Source organism: Chinchilla lanigera, unplaced genomic scaffold (genome assembly GCF_000276665.1).
Source record: "Chinchilla lanigera isolate Chin_1 unplaced genomic scaffold, ChiLan1.0 scaffold00108, whole genome shotgun sequence".
In the NCBI taxonomy this organism is placed as follows: domain Eukaryota; kingdom Metazoa; phylum Chordata; class Mammalia; order Rodentia; family Chinchillidae; genus Chinchilla; species Chinchilla lanigera.
Genome location: NW_004955509.1, coordinates 1,874,040 through 1,889,047, shown reverse-complemented (window position 1 = coordinate 1,889,047; position 15,008 = coordinate 1,874,040). Strand labels below are relative to the sequence as shown.

The following is a 15,008-nucleotide window of genomic DNA, read 5'->3' as shown; positions in this document are numbered from 1 at the left end:
TAGGTAGCTGTCTCCTCAAAGCCATCTTATGGTACATCTTCAGAGGTATGGTGACCAATGTGATAAGCATTTTACCTTTCACAGGCACACACATTTATCAACCATTTAAAATAATTTTTAGTTGCATAACTGTAGATCTCATTTTCATGCTAGGAAGATGTTTGAGTATACTGCATTTACTGAATTAAGCAGTACATCAGAATGGCTTAACTTAAGAGCACTTCCAATTCCAAGTTTCACAGCATTTGAAAATAATCTTGTAGTTCAAGATATTACCCTAAAGTCAAACTAAAATTCACAAACTTTTAATGCTTAACTTATACATCTTACTGATTAGCTACATATACAATTGACATATTAAAATAAGACTCTGTGATCTTAAACAAAAATAATGATCACAAAATGAGCTGTATCTTCACATGACAAGATGTTGCCATTTTAGAATGAAAACACTTTTACCATGTCTAGTTAGACCCACAGTTCTATTACTTTAGCACGCATAGTTGGACACTCAATGGCACTGTACAACTATTTTATATTGTGACAATAATTTGGTACATTTAGACAAAATTTTTTCAAAATGTCCAGCATAAATACAATGGAAAGTACAATGTATGTCACTGGGATAGGCTACACAGTTTAGAACTCAGTTCACAATTTTGACCTTCCTTATTACACGGCTCATTTTAATAGCTTAAAATTACACATCCTGCCCAAATTACCGTTAAGTTTCAATCTATGTGAGATAGAAATTAAAGACCAAGAGAGAAGGGAAAAAGGAATGATAATGTATTTGGAACTTTACATTATTTTAACTTGTATAATGTTAATAGAGGATTTGCTATTTGAAAATTGTAGATATTATAAAAGTGTGCAGTCTAATATGTTTAATTATATTGATTGTTGGAATAGTGTCCAGTTAAACTAGGCCTGTCCTTTAGAAAAAACTTGGCAATGGGAAATTCTGAAATTATATAGGTATTCAGAGGAACCACTTGTACTGACAACCACCATGAAGCCCAAGAAAATTATTTCATGCCTCTACTACAGATATTTTAAAGATAGATTCAATGATTTTTTAATAGTCACTGGCATTTTACTACTTATAGTTAGTTGTCTTCCTGTCAGGACAACTTGTCTCTAAATACAGGTGACACTGAACAAAGAGTCAAACCAAAATTTATAATAGAAATGTACTAAAGAAAAATTCATTACATGATAATTTCTAATACTCTTAAATCAATGCACTGTGAGAGAAAAACTAAGATTCAGTATGCTTTTTACATATTACTCATACTATCCTAATATATCAACTGAATTTAAAACCAGTCTAAAAACATAAGTTTTACAAAATAATCCAACTTAATTTTTATTGTTTTCCCTCTATTTTAGTATTTCTAGTTTGGGGACTTTTTTTTTTACTTTTGTCATAAATAGAACTAAAGATTATTTTTCTTGTTTATTTCTTATCTTCTCTCTCCCAAATATAAAGGAAAGAAGGAAAAAAGTAACAATAGTCAGTCATTACAGGTACACTACATATGCTTTAAGTATGAGGTACAGACTAGGAGAATATTTTAGATTGCCTGAACTATTACCAGGACTGTCTACCAAGGGTACTTGTACCTTTCTGTTTCTAGGAATTTTAGATATTAGTCACATGTTTTCCCTCACATCGCTATAACTCTAGCTTTCTATTCGCAGTGATAAGTTTTGTTAGTGAAAGCATTAATATGCTAAGTTAAATTGACAAATGCATAGAGAGAAAAAGTGTTAAAGTTTTAAAACAGGTAGCAGCTTTGATTACATCAAGAAAGTCTGATTAGTTGTACTGGTTGAAAAAATTTCTTCTTACAGATTAAAGAGGAATTAGTCATAGAAAATATTTTTTCAAATCATAGAAAATATTTCATCTGGTTTATCATGTGGATATTATCTGGCTATTCATAACACTTTCTACAGAGTAAAGCTCATGGTAAATGCTCGATACATTCAGTATATTTCAGTGTACTAATTGTGCTACAATGTCAAGCTAATTAATACCAGAAATGAACATTTTTTTAAGTATCATATTTCAAAAACCAACTTAGATATTCAGAAATAGAAAAATAAAGTATGGTAAAATAGAAGCTTCATGTAAAAATGAAAACAGATACTTAACACAAAAGGAGGTCTCAGTGAATAAAATTATCTCTTTATTTCTTAAACTTTGGACAAGAATTAAAATAGTACAAAATCAAATGACTAAAAGAATGAAGACGGCATCAAAGAACTTTGAAAAAACAAAATTTGACTAATGCACAGAAAAAATGATGCAATTAGCTGATGTTATCAGTGAGAAATTCATAACAAGTGACATTAAAATACTCTTATCAATAACTATTTTGTGAAAATATACAGAAAATAATGAATTTAGCTTCTATCAACTAAAAATGCTGAGTTCTCAGTATTTGATTCAAATTTTAATAGGCATATTCCTTAGTTAAAACTTTAAATGAGAGAATAATAATGCAAAAGATAGTTTCCCTTATCCTAACAAATATTTACTTTCAATCACTTGTTCCTAATATAGCATATGAAAAGAATTTGATATTCTATCATTAAGCATTTACAATTTAAGAAACAAGTATTTTTTTTTTACAATTCTGATCTCTTATATTGGCTAAATTTATAAGGAAAGGAATTATAAACTATCAGCACTTATGGATAAAGTTCAAAGGTATTACTGTAGGATTGCATCTTATTATTTAAGTAAGCATAAAGCCTCAGTATAACTTGATCCAGCATGGTATAAATCAAGTATGATGTAGATCTACTTAGAATCCCATACAAAGGAGTTTTTTTCTGGAAGGACTTGATTTATAACATTTATATTTTGCATTTCTAGGTGGGCACAAAATTCTCTTTCCACATATTCAATGAGGTTCCAACAGAGAAGACATAGTTACATATACACTGTTACTACTATAAAATAAGTCTGACAGATTTCCAGGGGCAATGGCATTTATCTCTATAAATATCCAATTTCTAAATAAAATTATCATATACATTTCTTCACATATACATTTATAACTGAAGGTCAATTAGGGATAACTTACTACTGTCAGTAGAACTCAGAAGTCTAGATAAAATTTACAGATACATTTTTCATAGTGTCAGCTTAAACTATATAAATAAATTTGTATCCTAAAAAATGGAATTGCACAAATCTTCCTCTGAATCATATTAATGTGAGCAATAATATCCTACTTATCCAGTTTAAACATCATTGGAAAATTCTGATTGATGTAAAATAAAAATTTTAGCTTTTGTAAAATAAAATCTCACTTGAAAGCTCATGGTTCAGCTCCCCATCCCCATTCAAACATCTATAAGGTAACTGACCACATCTGGAATGTACTGATGTACCTGTGAAACTTCTATGCTCTTAAAGACTATGAACAAAGAACTTCTACACTTAAGAAACTACATTTGATGTTAAAGTTTTACTGGAAGTATTTTACATTTTCACATTGCTTGGCAAGCATATCCTAACTTAGTTTTGTCCTGTGGTTAGTAAGTGACCGAGTTTTGACAGAACTATAAAAGTCTTGAATGAAACCCAAGGACAAAGACAGCCAGCCCCAACCTTAAAGATCAAAATACTGCATTATATAGTTAGTTCTAAAATTTACTAATGCGAAGATCATACAGAGCTTGCTTTTCGCTTCCAGGGGGAAACTACTGAAATGCAAATGATTATATCCAATATAAAACTTGGTCATTTATATATTCCCTCTTTGGAATAAGCACAAACTCAAACAGATCAAAATATCCCAATATTCTACCACAGAACATTCATACAAGTCCTTACTCAGTGCAGACACACTGTTATTATAATTCCTAATACTAGCATCAGAATATTGTTTTATGTTAACAATTCTTTCTAAAATCATGTAAACAAATGCTTCAAAGAAAATGTGTTCTGGAGTTTGGGAAGTTAGTTTGCATACAGTCTTGTAAGTTTCTTTACTATGTAAGAAATGTCAGATCCAATTTGGAAAATTACAGAACACGTTTTCCTGGCCAAGCTTTTCTTAAGTAGGAAATTATTTGAAAAGAACTTAAGCAAGGGCAATGTATGTATTTAAAATTTTCCCACTTTGTTTCACAGCTTCTTCTAGAATCCCAATTTATCAATACAAAAGGTTTCAGTATTCTTTTATAAGCATACAATTTTTCTTTTCTGACCAGACTACCAAGAAAATAGATATTTTTCCCAATCATGAATTTAGTCAGAAAACCATATATGCCTAGGTTAAAAATACAGATATATGGGCATAAAATATGTATGTACTTACACAATGTGTAACTAATACAAACTTCAGAGCCACACTACAAAATGTCTTTTTCCACCAAGTCATTAACTTTTGCACATTGTATTGAGGCTAATAATAGTGTATTTAATTTTGTGCTGTTCAATCTTATGGGCACAATTAAACTGCAATATAAAAACCAAACTTTTATTTTCAAGTTATAGTAAATATAATTTTGGGATATTAACTAAAAATGACTGATTTTTGCATTATGGGTGATTATTTATGGCCGGTGTTGACAGTCTGAAAGCATTTGGCTCAAAAGCACAAATATGATTTAGATCCTTTAATTGATCTGCTAAACATTGGTGAGCTGTTTGATAAGACAACTGCTTGCATACACTTACTAATATAAGCATGCAAAACATAAATTTGTTGCTGTTTCCCAATAAGTACAATTACATTTTTAGTTAAAATTTCCTCCTAAACTGTCATACTTAATATCAATTCCTGTCATTTTAAAAACATGCTTTTAAAACAGAAATCTCTGAAGGTATAAACTTTCTGTCACTAATAGTTTTTTCAGTCACACTAATTTGTAACTTGGATACTAAAAATAATATTTTATTGCTACTTCTTTGTTTTGACTTCTACAGAATGATCCAAAACAGCCACATCTGTATGTACTGAAAACCTAATGTAATCAGAATACTCCTTGATATACCAGGCCATAGACAAAATTAATTGTTATGACTTTTATTTCTATTTTTTCTCCTCAAAATTGTTTAAATATCCTATAAAAATGGCTTCAAGGTGATATTAGAAAACAAAATTTAAATGGAAAAACACAAAATCATTCAGCTAGAACATTAATATAAGAAATTTATAAATTAAAATATAGTTCAGGAATGTACTTCTAACCATACAGCTTAATATTATTTTATATAAAAACCTCTTGAATAATATCTAAATTAGTTTGTTGACTTCCAGTACTGGTTTTAGTGATTATTTATGAGATGCTTTCTACACCCAAAAAGCTTGGTGTTTAGATTATTTTTAAATATTACTGATTCTCAGTGATGATTTTATGGAACTTTCTTTGTAGTATTTAGCTAATTCTTCCATACATCTCTTATAAGACGAAAACGATATTACGCTTGTAACCATTCATGCTTGTAACCTATGCATACTAATTTAAAACCATAAACATGTGAAAGTATACCTTGAAGTTTATTAAAGGATTTTTTTTTCATTGATTTAGAAGAACTTGACCATCAGCAATCACCATGCTTACCTAGATCCGGGAAATTAGTAGACAGGGTCACTAAGGGGATGTTTTGAAAAACAGCTCTCAGAAAGCAAGGAATCCCTGGTTTGCCTTCTTAGAATAAAAAATTCTATCTCAGACAAAACATCTTTGCTATTTATAAAAGTGTACAAAAGACAACAGAATGCAATCTTTCAGATATAATTAAATCTTCTTACAGTATTTGACCGAGGGATTAAGTCCTTTAGTTCTACCACAAAAGATTTTGAGAAATTAGGAATTTATCAAAAGAACTGCCAAATTTCATGAAATGTACTGATGAAATTGCTCTGTGAGCATGAAGTTGAATTGTATGCTTTTGTTTCTTTGACTGTAATTATACCAGTGAATTTCAAAAGAAAATGCAAATCAAAATTGATCATTGTTAATTCATATGAACAGCATATTAGTCCATGTTAGAAGTCACCATCCTTTTAAACATTTTAGAAATAAAACTATTTTAATTAACATGTGGTATTATTTGACAATATTTTACTGTAGGATAGCTAACATTATGTTTTATTTGTGTAGATAAACTCATTTTCTTATTAGCATGCAAAAAATCATTATTGTTCCGTGAGACAAAGTTTCATCTAAAAAAGATGATGTATTAGTGTCTATCTTCATGCAACACTAACTATGCTATATTTTATCTGACAATGCTAATAGATAACTTTGGTACAGTATTAGGAAAAGATGAAATAAGTATACTGAGTTAAGTAAATGACACCTTCTTTTTGTAGAATCTAAATAATTCCTAGTAGAATAATGGTCTGCTCTATGGGGGAAAATATGTATAATTCTTCAAGTTTGAATGCTAAATACTTATGTTTGGGTGAGTTAGTGGGCATTTTGCTTCTAAATTGTTTGAACACATATCAGAAACAAGAATACAGTAAGAATGGTACTAGTATCTATATAGAGACTTGTTACTACCTTGTACTTGTGTTTTACATCCAAGGTTATTTCTTACACGCTAGAAAAATATGTAACCTCAGATAAATTCAGGAAGAATCCACAACTGCCTTCAAGAACTTCTCCCACCATTTCATTGACTTTTTTCTTTTGGAGGCACCCGCTTTCAACCTCAGTATCCTGGTACCATGAAGTTTTGTCCATCTTTGGTTATAAGAAAATCTATACTGTATTGTACAAAAGTTCCGACCGAGGAATTCCATTATGTTTCCAGATGTCTGCATTTTACGATGGGCCAAAACCTTATGATCAAGAAAGAACTCTATAATGATACAATTTCTAGTTCTCAAAATAGGTTGCTCGGACCTTTGGTGGTGGTGGTGATGGACTTATTCACTGCCCTTACTCCTAAGATCCTATTTTAGCACCACTAGGAAGTATTTAATTAACATTAATATTATTGCTTCTGATCTGTAAAATATCAACAAGTAGCCAGGCATGGTGGGGCATGCCTATAATCCCAGCACTTTGGGAAATTGAGGGAGGATTGCAATTTGAGCCCAGGTTGGATAACTTAACAAGTTAGTGAGAATTATCTCAAAGAGAATAAAAAGGGTTATGGAAGTAGCTCAGAGTGAAGGCTCTGCGTTTAATCCTCAGTATCACACACAAAATCAACCAGGGAAAAAATTTTTGAAGATGCTAAAAGCAATTTTTTTCTCCCTAATATCACTGCTTATCATCTATACATGGTTGACCTTGGCCCATACATTTTAGTTGAGTGAAATTCAGTTGAAATAACAAATTTATAAAAATGTTGATACATATATAAGCATTGTGTAAATTCTGATTTTCTTTTTCAGATCATAGCACTGTGCAAAAGTAAATTTACAAGTACAGCTGAATAAGCAATAAGGAATAAATATTATTAGTGATTTCATATGGCATATTCCTTGGCATTTAGGAATGAACTTACAAATAGTAACCTAAAAATTTATTGTAATTATAATTACAGGGTAAAGAATGGTATGAAGTAATTTAAAAATTAAAGTATTTGTTCTTTAGTCTTGAATATATATACCACAAATATGTATAACATGAACAATATTGGTTTTTCACTTATTTCAGCACTTTACATAAGAAGATTCTTAATTGTACTGCTATTACCTCTATGTTAGTTGGTGCTTGTGGCGAACAATCTGCTAGAGATATTCCCTCAAACAGAGTATATGGATCAGTAAGAAACTATGGTCTTTGTGGTGTTCAGGGGCTAGAGAAAAGTTGTTAAATTTAATTACACATACAGAACACCCAGTGGCTGAAAGTGTGTGCCTCTTTGTCAGGATTCGTATCCCTTCATACTTTGATGAGGAAGACATGTAAATAGAAAACTCCAGAGTGGACCAAAACTACATTTATAATGCAGTAAGAAAAGAAATGATGTGACGTGAAAGTCTGATCTGCTCATCTATGGGTGAATAAGGCAAATACTGACCTCTGAACTTTAATAACCATTAGCTATCTTTGATAACAAACATACAATGTAAGTGAGATATATTTGAACATATCAATACAGTTTTACATTTGTTCATTTGAAAAGTCACAAAGATTTAAAGATGTTAATGTTAATAATACATTTTATATCTTTTTATATAATTTAAGTAAAATGCCAACTTGGAGGCCAATAAGTAGTAAAGTTTTAATTATGAAAAACTGTCAGAAACCATGAGGCTATTCCTGTGTAATGGAGAAAATACTTACTTGGGAAAGTAGTCTATGAATGGTAGAAGACATTAAAATAGCTTAGTAACAATTTACACATCACTGACAGCAAAGCCCTTTGATATATACTACTTTGTAATCTAAACAATGGGCAGTGTTCTAAGTTTAATGGGCAATTTAAGTTTTTTATAATTTCATTTCTGAGGAAAGGTAAAAGTTTCTTAGTCTAAAAATATAGGTTTTGTGAAGGAAAAAATTACGATATTCTTAAAGATTATATCCTAAACAAAATGGAAATACATTATTTCCTGTTTTTTTCCAATCAGAGTATCTTTTAACTTCCTAGATAACCTTTAATGAATATAATTTATCAACATCCAAAATAATATTTTAGAGTCATATTTCATGCTGAGGACATATGCAAATATATGAATAAAATAACTTTTGCCACTCCTACAGCATGGAAAGTAAAAAATGATCAGTTAAGGGATGTGTACTGGGTAAATTCAAATTCCTAATTTAAAATTTCCTTTTCTCAATGTTTATAAACCAGTATTACTATTTTATGACCTGATTTAAAAGAAGTATATGAACTATCATGTAGTTTTTTCCAGATGTGTATGCCATCATAACTATAAAACTGAAAATTGTACACAAAATGAAACCTCTTACTTTCCTTTTTCTCCATATTTTGGGTTGAAATAACTTTTAGCTTTTTGTAATTATGCTTCACGTGTTTTCAAATTAAGGCAGAATTCTTTATTGTTTGGGTTTTACTCTCAGATTTCATCACAATTAAGCCTATTAGGATAAGCTGTGAAGAGATCATTTCACAAACAAATTTTCAAAAGCATACAAGATTAATCCATATGCTGCTGAGATGAGGCACAATAAAGAAGCATTACTGAGATAATCTATGGCTAAAATGATGGTGTATGACTTATGATTAAGCTTCATTACCTGCAGAGCAAGGGGCTTCCATCTCATATTTTTCAGTAAAGCTGGTGCTGAGGTAAGCATGCTCTGAGGTCGCTTTTTCAAAGTTAAGATAACACCACTCGGGTCCTCTCGTAGTGCATTCACCAAATTTTTCAACTGCCACCCCACCTGGTAACCAGCAAAATCATTACAATAAAATTGAGGTACAGTATTCAAAGATTTAATGTTTTCCCCCTTTATAATAAGATTAGTAAAAAAATCACATAATTGGTGTATCATCCTATCAATTTCAGGAGATATATACTCAAGAAAGAAATTATCTTTGAACTGATTAACCATGTTATTGCATTAGAGTCCATGTAATCATGAGACAACATAATGGACATTTACCATGTTAATAAAGCAGAGAATGAAACGATATCCTGCCATTGGAGTAATTTAGAATATCAAGAAGTTATGTCACCATTAATGATCCTCAGCTGACAGATCTAGAGCCAAACTCTGTTCACAAGTACAACGGAAAAATCCACATGCCAGGAAATGAAGATTTGGCAATGTTCTGAGCCTATAAACTACACCACATGCTTTCTCATCACCATCTTTTAGAGATACATGGTTACATGTGTCTAAAATAAACTGACATTTTACTACCAATAGCTGGTACTGACACACCAAGGCAACATTCTGATGCAAGGATAAAGGCATCAATAAGATAAACCTTTTTCATGCTAGAAAGACAGAATAAAAAATGACAAGGTAATGCCGTTCCAAAGCAACAGCTACTGAAAGTGTACTCCAAACAACCCTATAAACTTAACATACAATGTGATAAATTTGGTGAAGCCATTGTATTTGAATATTACCTCAAAATATATTGTATAGTTAAAGAAATTTCTTGAGAAATGTTTTGAAATATGACTCAATAGTTACTCGTGTGAAATTACTTAATTTATCATCCTTTTAAATTTTTGAACATGGAATAATTTTTTTTAGTTTGCTTTTTAAGTGGACTAGTGATGCATCATTAGGTAGATGAAATCCGATGGGCTGGGCATATAGCTCAGTGGCTTAAAGGCCTGACTAGCAAGTGCAAGGTCACGAGTTCAGCTCCCAGTACCAAAAAAAAAAAAAAAAAAAAAAAAAAAAAAAAAAAAAAAATCCTAGAACTACGCTTCAAAGAAACTTATGAATGTACTTACTATTCTAATTATTGTGTTTTTAAAAGTACACTTCACATTTAGAATGGAGAGGAACCTTTATCTCAACTCTAATGGAGTATAATATTCTAGGTTGTCTTACATAAGTACAGTGGGTCAAAATTTATCCTAGACGGAAAACAGGACCAAGCAAGTGATCTAACACTCTATCTTCTTCTTAGGAACCCAATGTTAAGAGAATGGATGTCTTTTATATGCTGCTCATCATGTTTTTGCCTGGAAAAACATTATTCAAGCTGGAGAGAATGAGAACTTCCGTCAAAAGAAGCTAAGACTCCTAGAGACTAAGAAGAAGTAAGGTGGAATGCAGTCACTGTAGTATAACAGAATACATATTTTGGGATACTTAATAAGCATTTATGACCTCAACCACAGCTGAATTGAGTGACAGTGAAGAGGAGTCAGGACAAAAAAGCAACAAGATGTTATAATGATGAAGACCTCGGGATCTCAGATATGAATCAAAATCATCATTAAAATACCTGGCTAATCTTAATAAGATGCTGCTAGTTTTTAAAAAAGACGTATTAATGTAGAACAATTAGAGTAATGGAACTGGTCAAATGTTTCTTATTTTATGCAAGTGGATTATGTGTCCTAAATGTATATTATATTAATTTTGATGTTCCTACAATCATTTCTTACAATCATTTCTGCAAGCTAGAAGCTAAAGTAATATAGGTTCGAATCCAAGTATTCACTTTGTTTTCTTAAAAGAATAAGAGCAAATTTTGAGTCAAATGGAGGAAATTTGTTCATCTGGTCATGGTGGCACATGCCTCTTAAACATACCACTCTGGGATGCTAAGCCAAGAACATCAGAAGTTCAAGCCAAACATGGGAAACTTAGGGACACAAGAAGAGTGTAGCTCAAAATAAAAAGAAAAAAGGTTGGGGAGGTGTGAAGGTCCTGGGAGCAATTCCCAGTACTGCAAAATAAGTGTTGTTTATGCAAAGAGTTTATTAATAAATTAAGAATGTAATGATAGCTACTTTATTATTTTATTCAAATAATTCTGAGTATACTAAAGCAAGGATGAAAGCATCAATAAACCTTTCCCATGCTCCTCATTCTGTGTGTGTGTGTGTGTGTGTGTGTGTGTATGAAAATGTAAAGCTATTCCAAAGTAACAGCCATATATTTCTTCAAGCATATCTATTCTAACAGTAAATTACACATCTATTTTTTTTCATTTTATTCTCTAATATGATTGTGGTGACTAAGTGAAGTTTGTAAGGCCTGATGGTGTTTTCTATGAAATGCTCAGTGCAATTTGGTTCATCCTCTTCTTTTGCACTTTGACATAGTTTTCTGAGTAATTTTTTAAAATAGGATTTTTTCTATGGTAAATATCTTTGAGTCCAAAATTCTACTTCTACTACCATGGAGAAATAACTGGAGAACCACAAAGATAATTGTGCAATGTATGTCACAGTATTGTTTAAGACAACTAAAAGTTATGCATTATATAAATGCCCACTACTCAGGGATGTAAAAATAACTGTATGGAACGAAGTTCTCTCTCTCTCTCTCTCTCTCTGAAAACTTAAAAAGTTGTACAACACCCTTAATGATGCTTATTGTAAAGCAGGATACAGACTATGATCTATACTATATCTGTCATTTTTTGAACTATTGCCAATAAGCACGAGTTACTTTTATAAACAATAAAAACCAAATTCATGAATATAGTTTATGAATAGTAATATTTAAATTAGAATACCATGAATTTTATGAATTAACTAGCGAAGACGTGTGTAATAGATAGAAATTTTCTACAAAAGGCACAGAATCAGAAAGGTAGCCCTATTTAAAACATAAAAAGATGGTGAAGAGAAAATCAAATCTGTTCTGTACATGTTTTTAGGTAGTTATCAAAAAAGGAATACAAATTTATTAATCAGGTGTTCTCAATAAGTTTAGAACTACATTATCTTCTGACTTTTAATTCAACGAATGATTTTAATAGATACTTCACTTAAGCAGTAATTCAGTTTCACTAAGAAATTACGAAATGGTAATAAAGCCTGCTGAGTCATTCTCAACCTATAACATTCGTAGGTTTTAGCTACATCAGTCCTGTTTGAGTACTGCACACACACAAAGAGCAATCAGAGCTCATGGTTTTCTCATTTGAATAGTCCTTTCTCAAACTTAATTTGGATCATTTCTAAATTATTTTCTATATTTTCTACTTCAAATAATTCTTACCAATTATCCTCGTTTTATGGCAGATATCATGCAGTATTCTAGAGCTTTAAGAAAAATAATTCCTGCCTCTGGTTCTGTGACATAATGCCATAATTTAAGCCATATAATGATGTGCAATGAATTCTTAAAGCTAATTCGTCACCCTTTGTCATTGGGACTCTTATAGTTGACAGAACGTGGTGATAAAATAAGAGAAGCACATACTGCATGCTACAACATCAAAAAGGTTGGAAGCCCCCATGCTAGGAGCTAAATGTAATACTTCACAGATGTCAAAATATATAAAATGTAAATATATAACAATCAGTTTTCAATATTAGTTTTCATATCTTCTGGTTTAAATTTTTGGGTTTAGTTTTAAAATATCAAGTGTGATAAACTTGAATTAGAAATCATGTATAGTTTAGTAGTAACATGAAAAATTATTGTATTCTTTCCATTCTGTAGTATAAGAGAAAAAGGAGCTTTTAGGGAAAGCAGATGGGGATATTGGGTTACTAATATAAGATTATAAGCCACTAATATAGGAGGGAACCAAATAAAGCACAAAATCTAAAGATGTACTATGTTATGAATATATATGAAGATAAACATTCTAATAAATCAAGATATCCAAAACCAGAAATTGGGTGACTTGTAAAATCATGAGCTCAATGTCAAAAGAAATGTTTACCCAGGACAAATGGTTAGATAACTTCCAAAATCAACAACATACTGCAACTCTAACATACAGAGTGGCTAAGCACAAACAAATAGATAGTAACAGATTAGCTTGAGTAAAGGAATGTGGTCCTGCTATGTCCCTACCTATTTGTCCTATATCTTCTTTTCTTCCTCCTACACAGTAAATGTAGGTGTTTCCTCTAAACCAGTGGTAGCGAACCTTTCAGAGCTTTCAATGATAACAAACAGCCACTGCGGCACACGTGCCATAGGTTCACCACCACCGCTCTAGGATGTGTTAGCCATACTTTTCAGTATTTTATGTTGTCACCTTACAATAATTTTTTTCTTTCAAGACTTCCAATAACAATTTCCTGCATATGATGACAAAATCTAACCAGGTCCGCTACCTATCAACAACTGTGATCCTATATTTCCAACTGTTCAGTTCATTGATGCTGACAGGTAATGATACTCAAGTACCAACAATTCACTATGCTAGATTATTTACATTAAATTCAATCTACATTTTTATTGTTAGAATATCCAATGAGAAAAATTATTAAAACAAATTTGCACATGAAGAAATTGAACCAGGAAGAGATTGCTTTCCTGACCAAGATTGCAAAGATACTGACTAGCAGTCAGAATTTACATTCAAGTCTCAATCCTACAGCATAGTGTCCTCATCCACATATCCACTGGCAGCTCACATGAACTAAGTGTTTTTGTGATACTGGGGATTAAACTCTGGGCTTCATCCATGCTAGGCAAAGGTTCTCCCACTGAGCTACATTTCTAGTCCTTTCCATTTTTAAATTTTGAAACATGGTCTCCATAAGTTGTTCAGGGTAGCCCCCAATTGTGAACTTCCTGCCTCAGCCTCCCAAGTACCTGTGATTACAGGTGTGTACCACCACACCAGTGCACCTGGCACTAACCAGTATTTTTAAAATCAAACTCATTATCTTTTTGCTTTCATTCACATAGAAAAAATTCCCCATCATTATCTCAAGTTTGAAGTTTGGAGTCACTTATAACTAACTAGTCCTCCCTTTTAAACTCATGTATATGTCTTAAGGAAATCCTACTAATTAACACTTCTTAGTTCTACCCTGGATACATAGTTACTAAACTTAGAGTCCTAACTCACCTTTCTGGATCTGGCCTTTTTAAGTTCCAAAATACTGCTACGTGCAAAAATTATTCTTACTTTCAGAAGCCTTAAATAACTTTCCAACAGCACAAGGCAGTGACTAGCTATATATAAAGCATTGTAGATGTGTAATGTTTCTAAGACTGGACACAACAAGTCAGTAAGTATTTACTGTGCATATTATATACAGTATAGATACTATGGTGAATGTAGCACCTCAGTTAAAAACATAATGAGCAGGGGGAGAGATGAGTAGGTGAACAATCCTTTAGAAAACAGTGACAGAAATACCTCAACAGAGTGAATGGGGCCTCCCAAAAGGTCACCTAACCCATGCCATCCTTGACGGTTCTGGGGAGGTTTCCAATAAGTCTAAAATGAATTCCTTAGGGTCTGGACAACTGAAGGAGATGTGGAACTGGAAGGGGTAAAGCAAGCTGTGAGAGAAGTATTAGAAATGTGAACAACTTTCAGTAGTTCCGAATGTGTGGGAGACAGAACAAGGGAAGGAGGAATGAGGCAAGAGAAAGAAACAGGTCAGATGATTAGAAAAGGTTTTGTTTTTAAATTGGATAAAAGAGTT

At 31.8% G+C, this 15,008-nt stretch overlaps 1 protein-coding gene across 1 annotated transcript in view; it reads right to left on the bottom strand.

Annotated features, from left to right (window-relative positions):
• Cnksr2 (connector enhancer of kinase suppressor of Ras 2) overlaps window positions 1-15,008 on the bottom strand; it is a 218,974-nt gene that overhangs the window by 88,729 nt on the left and 115,237 nt on the right. The window contains exon 9 of the mRNA XM_013506287.1: window positions 9,199-9,345. Coding sequence (XP_013361741.1) covers window positions 9,199-9,345 — 147 coding nt within the window. The remainder of the gene's footprint in view (window positions 1-9,198; window positions 9,346-15,008) is intronic.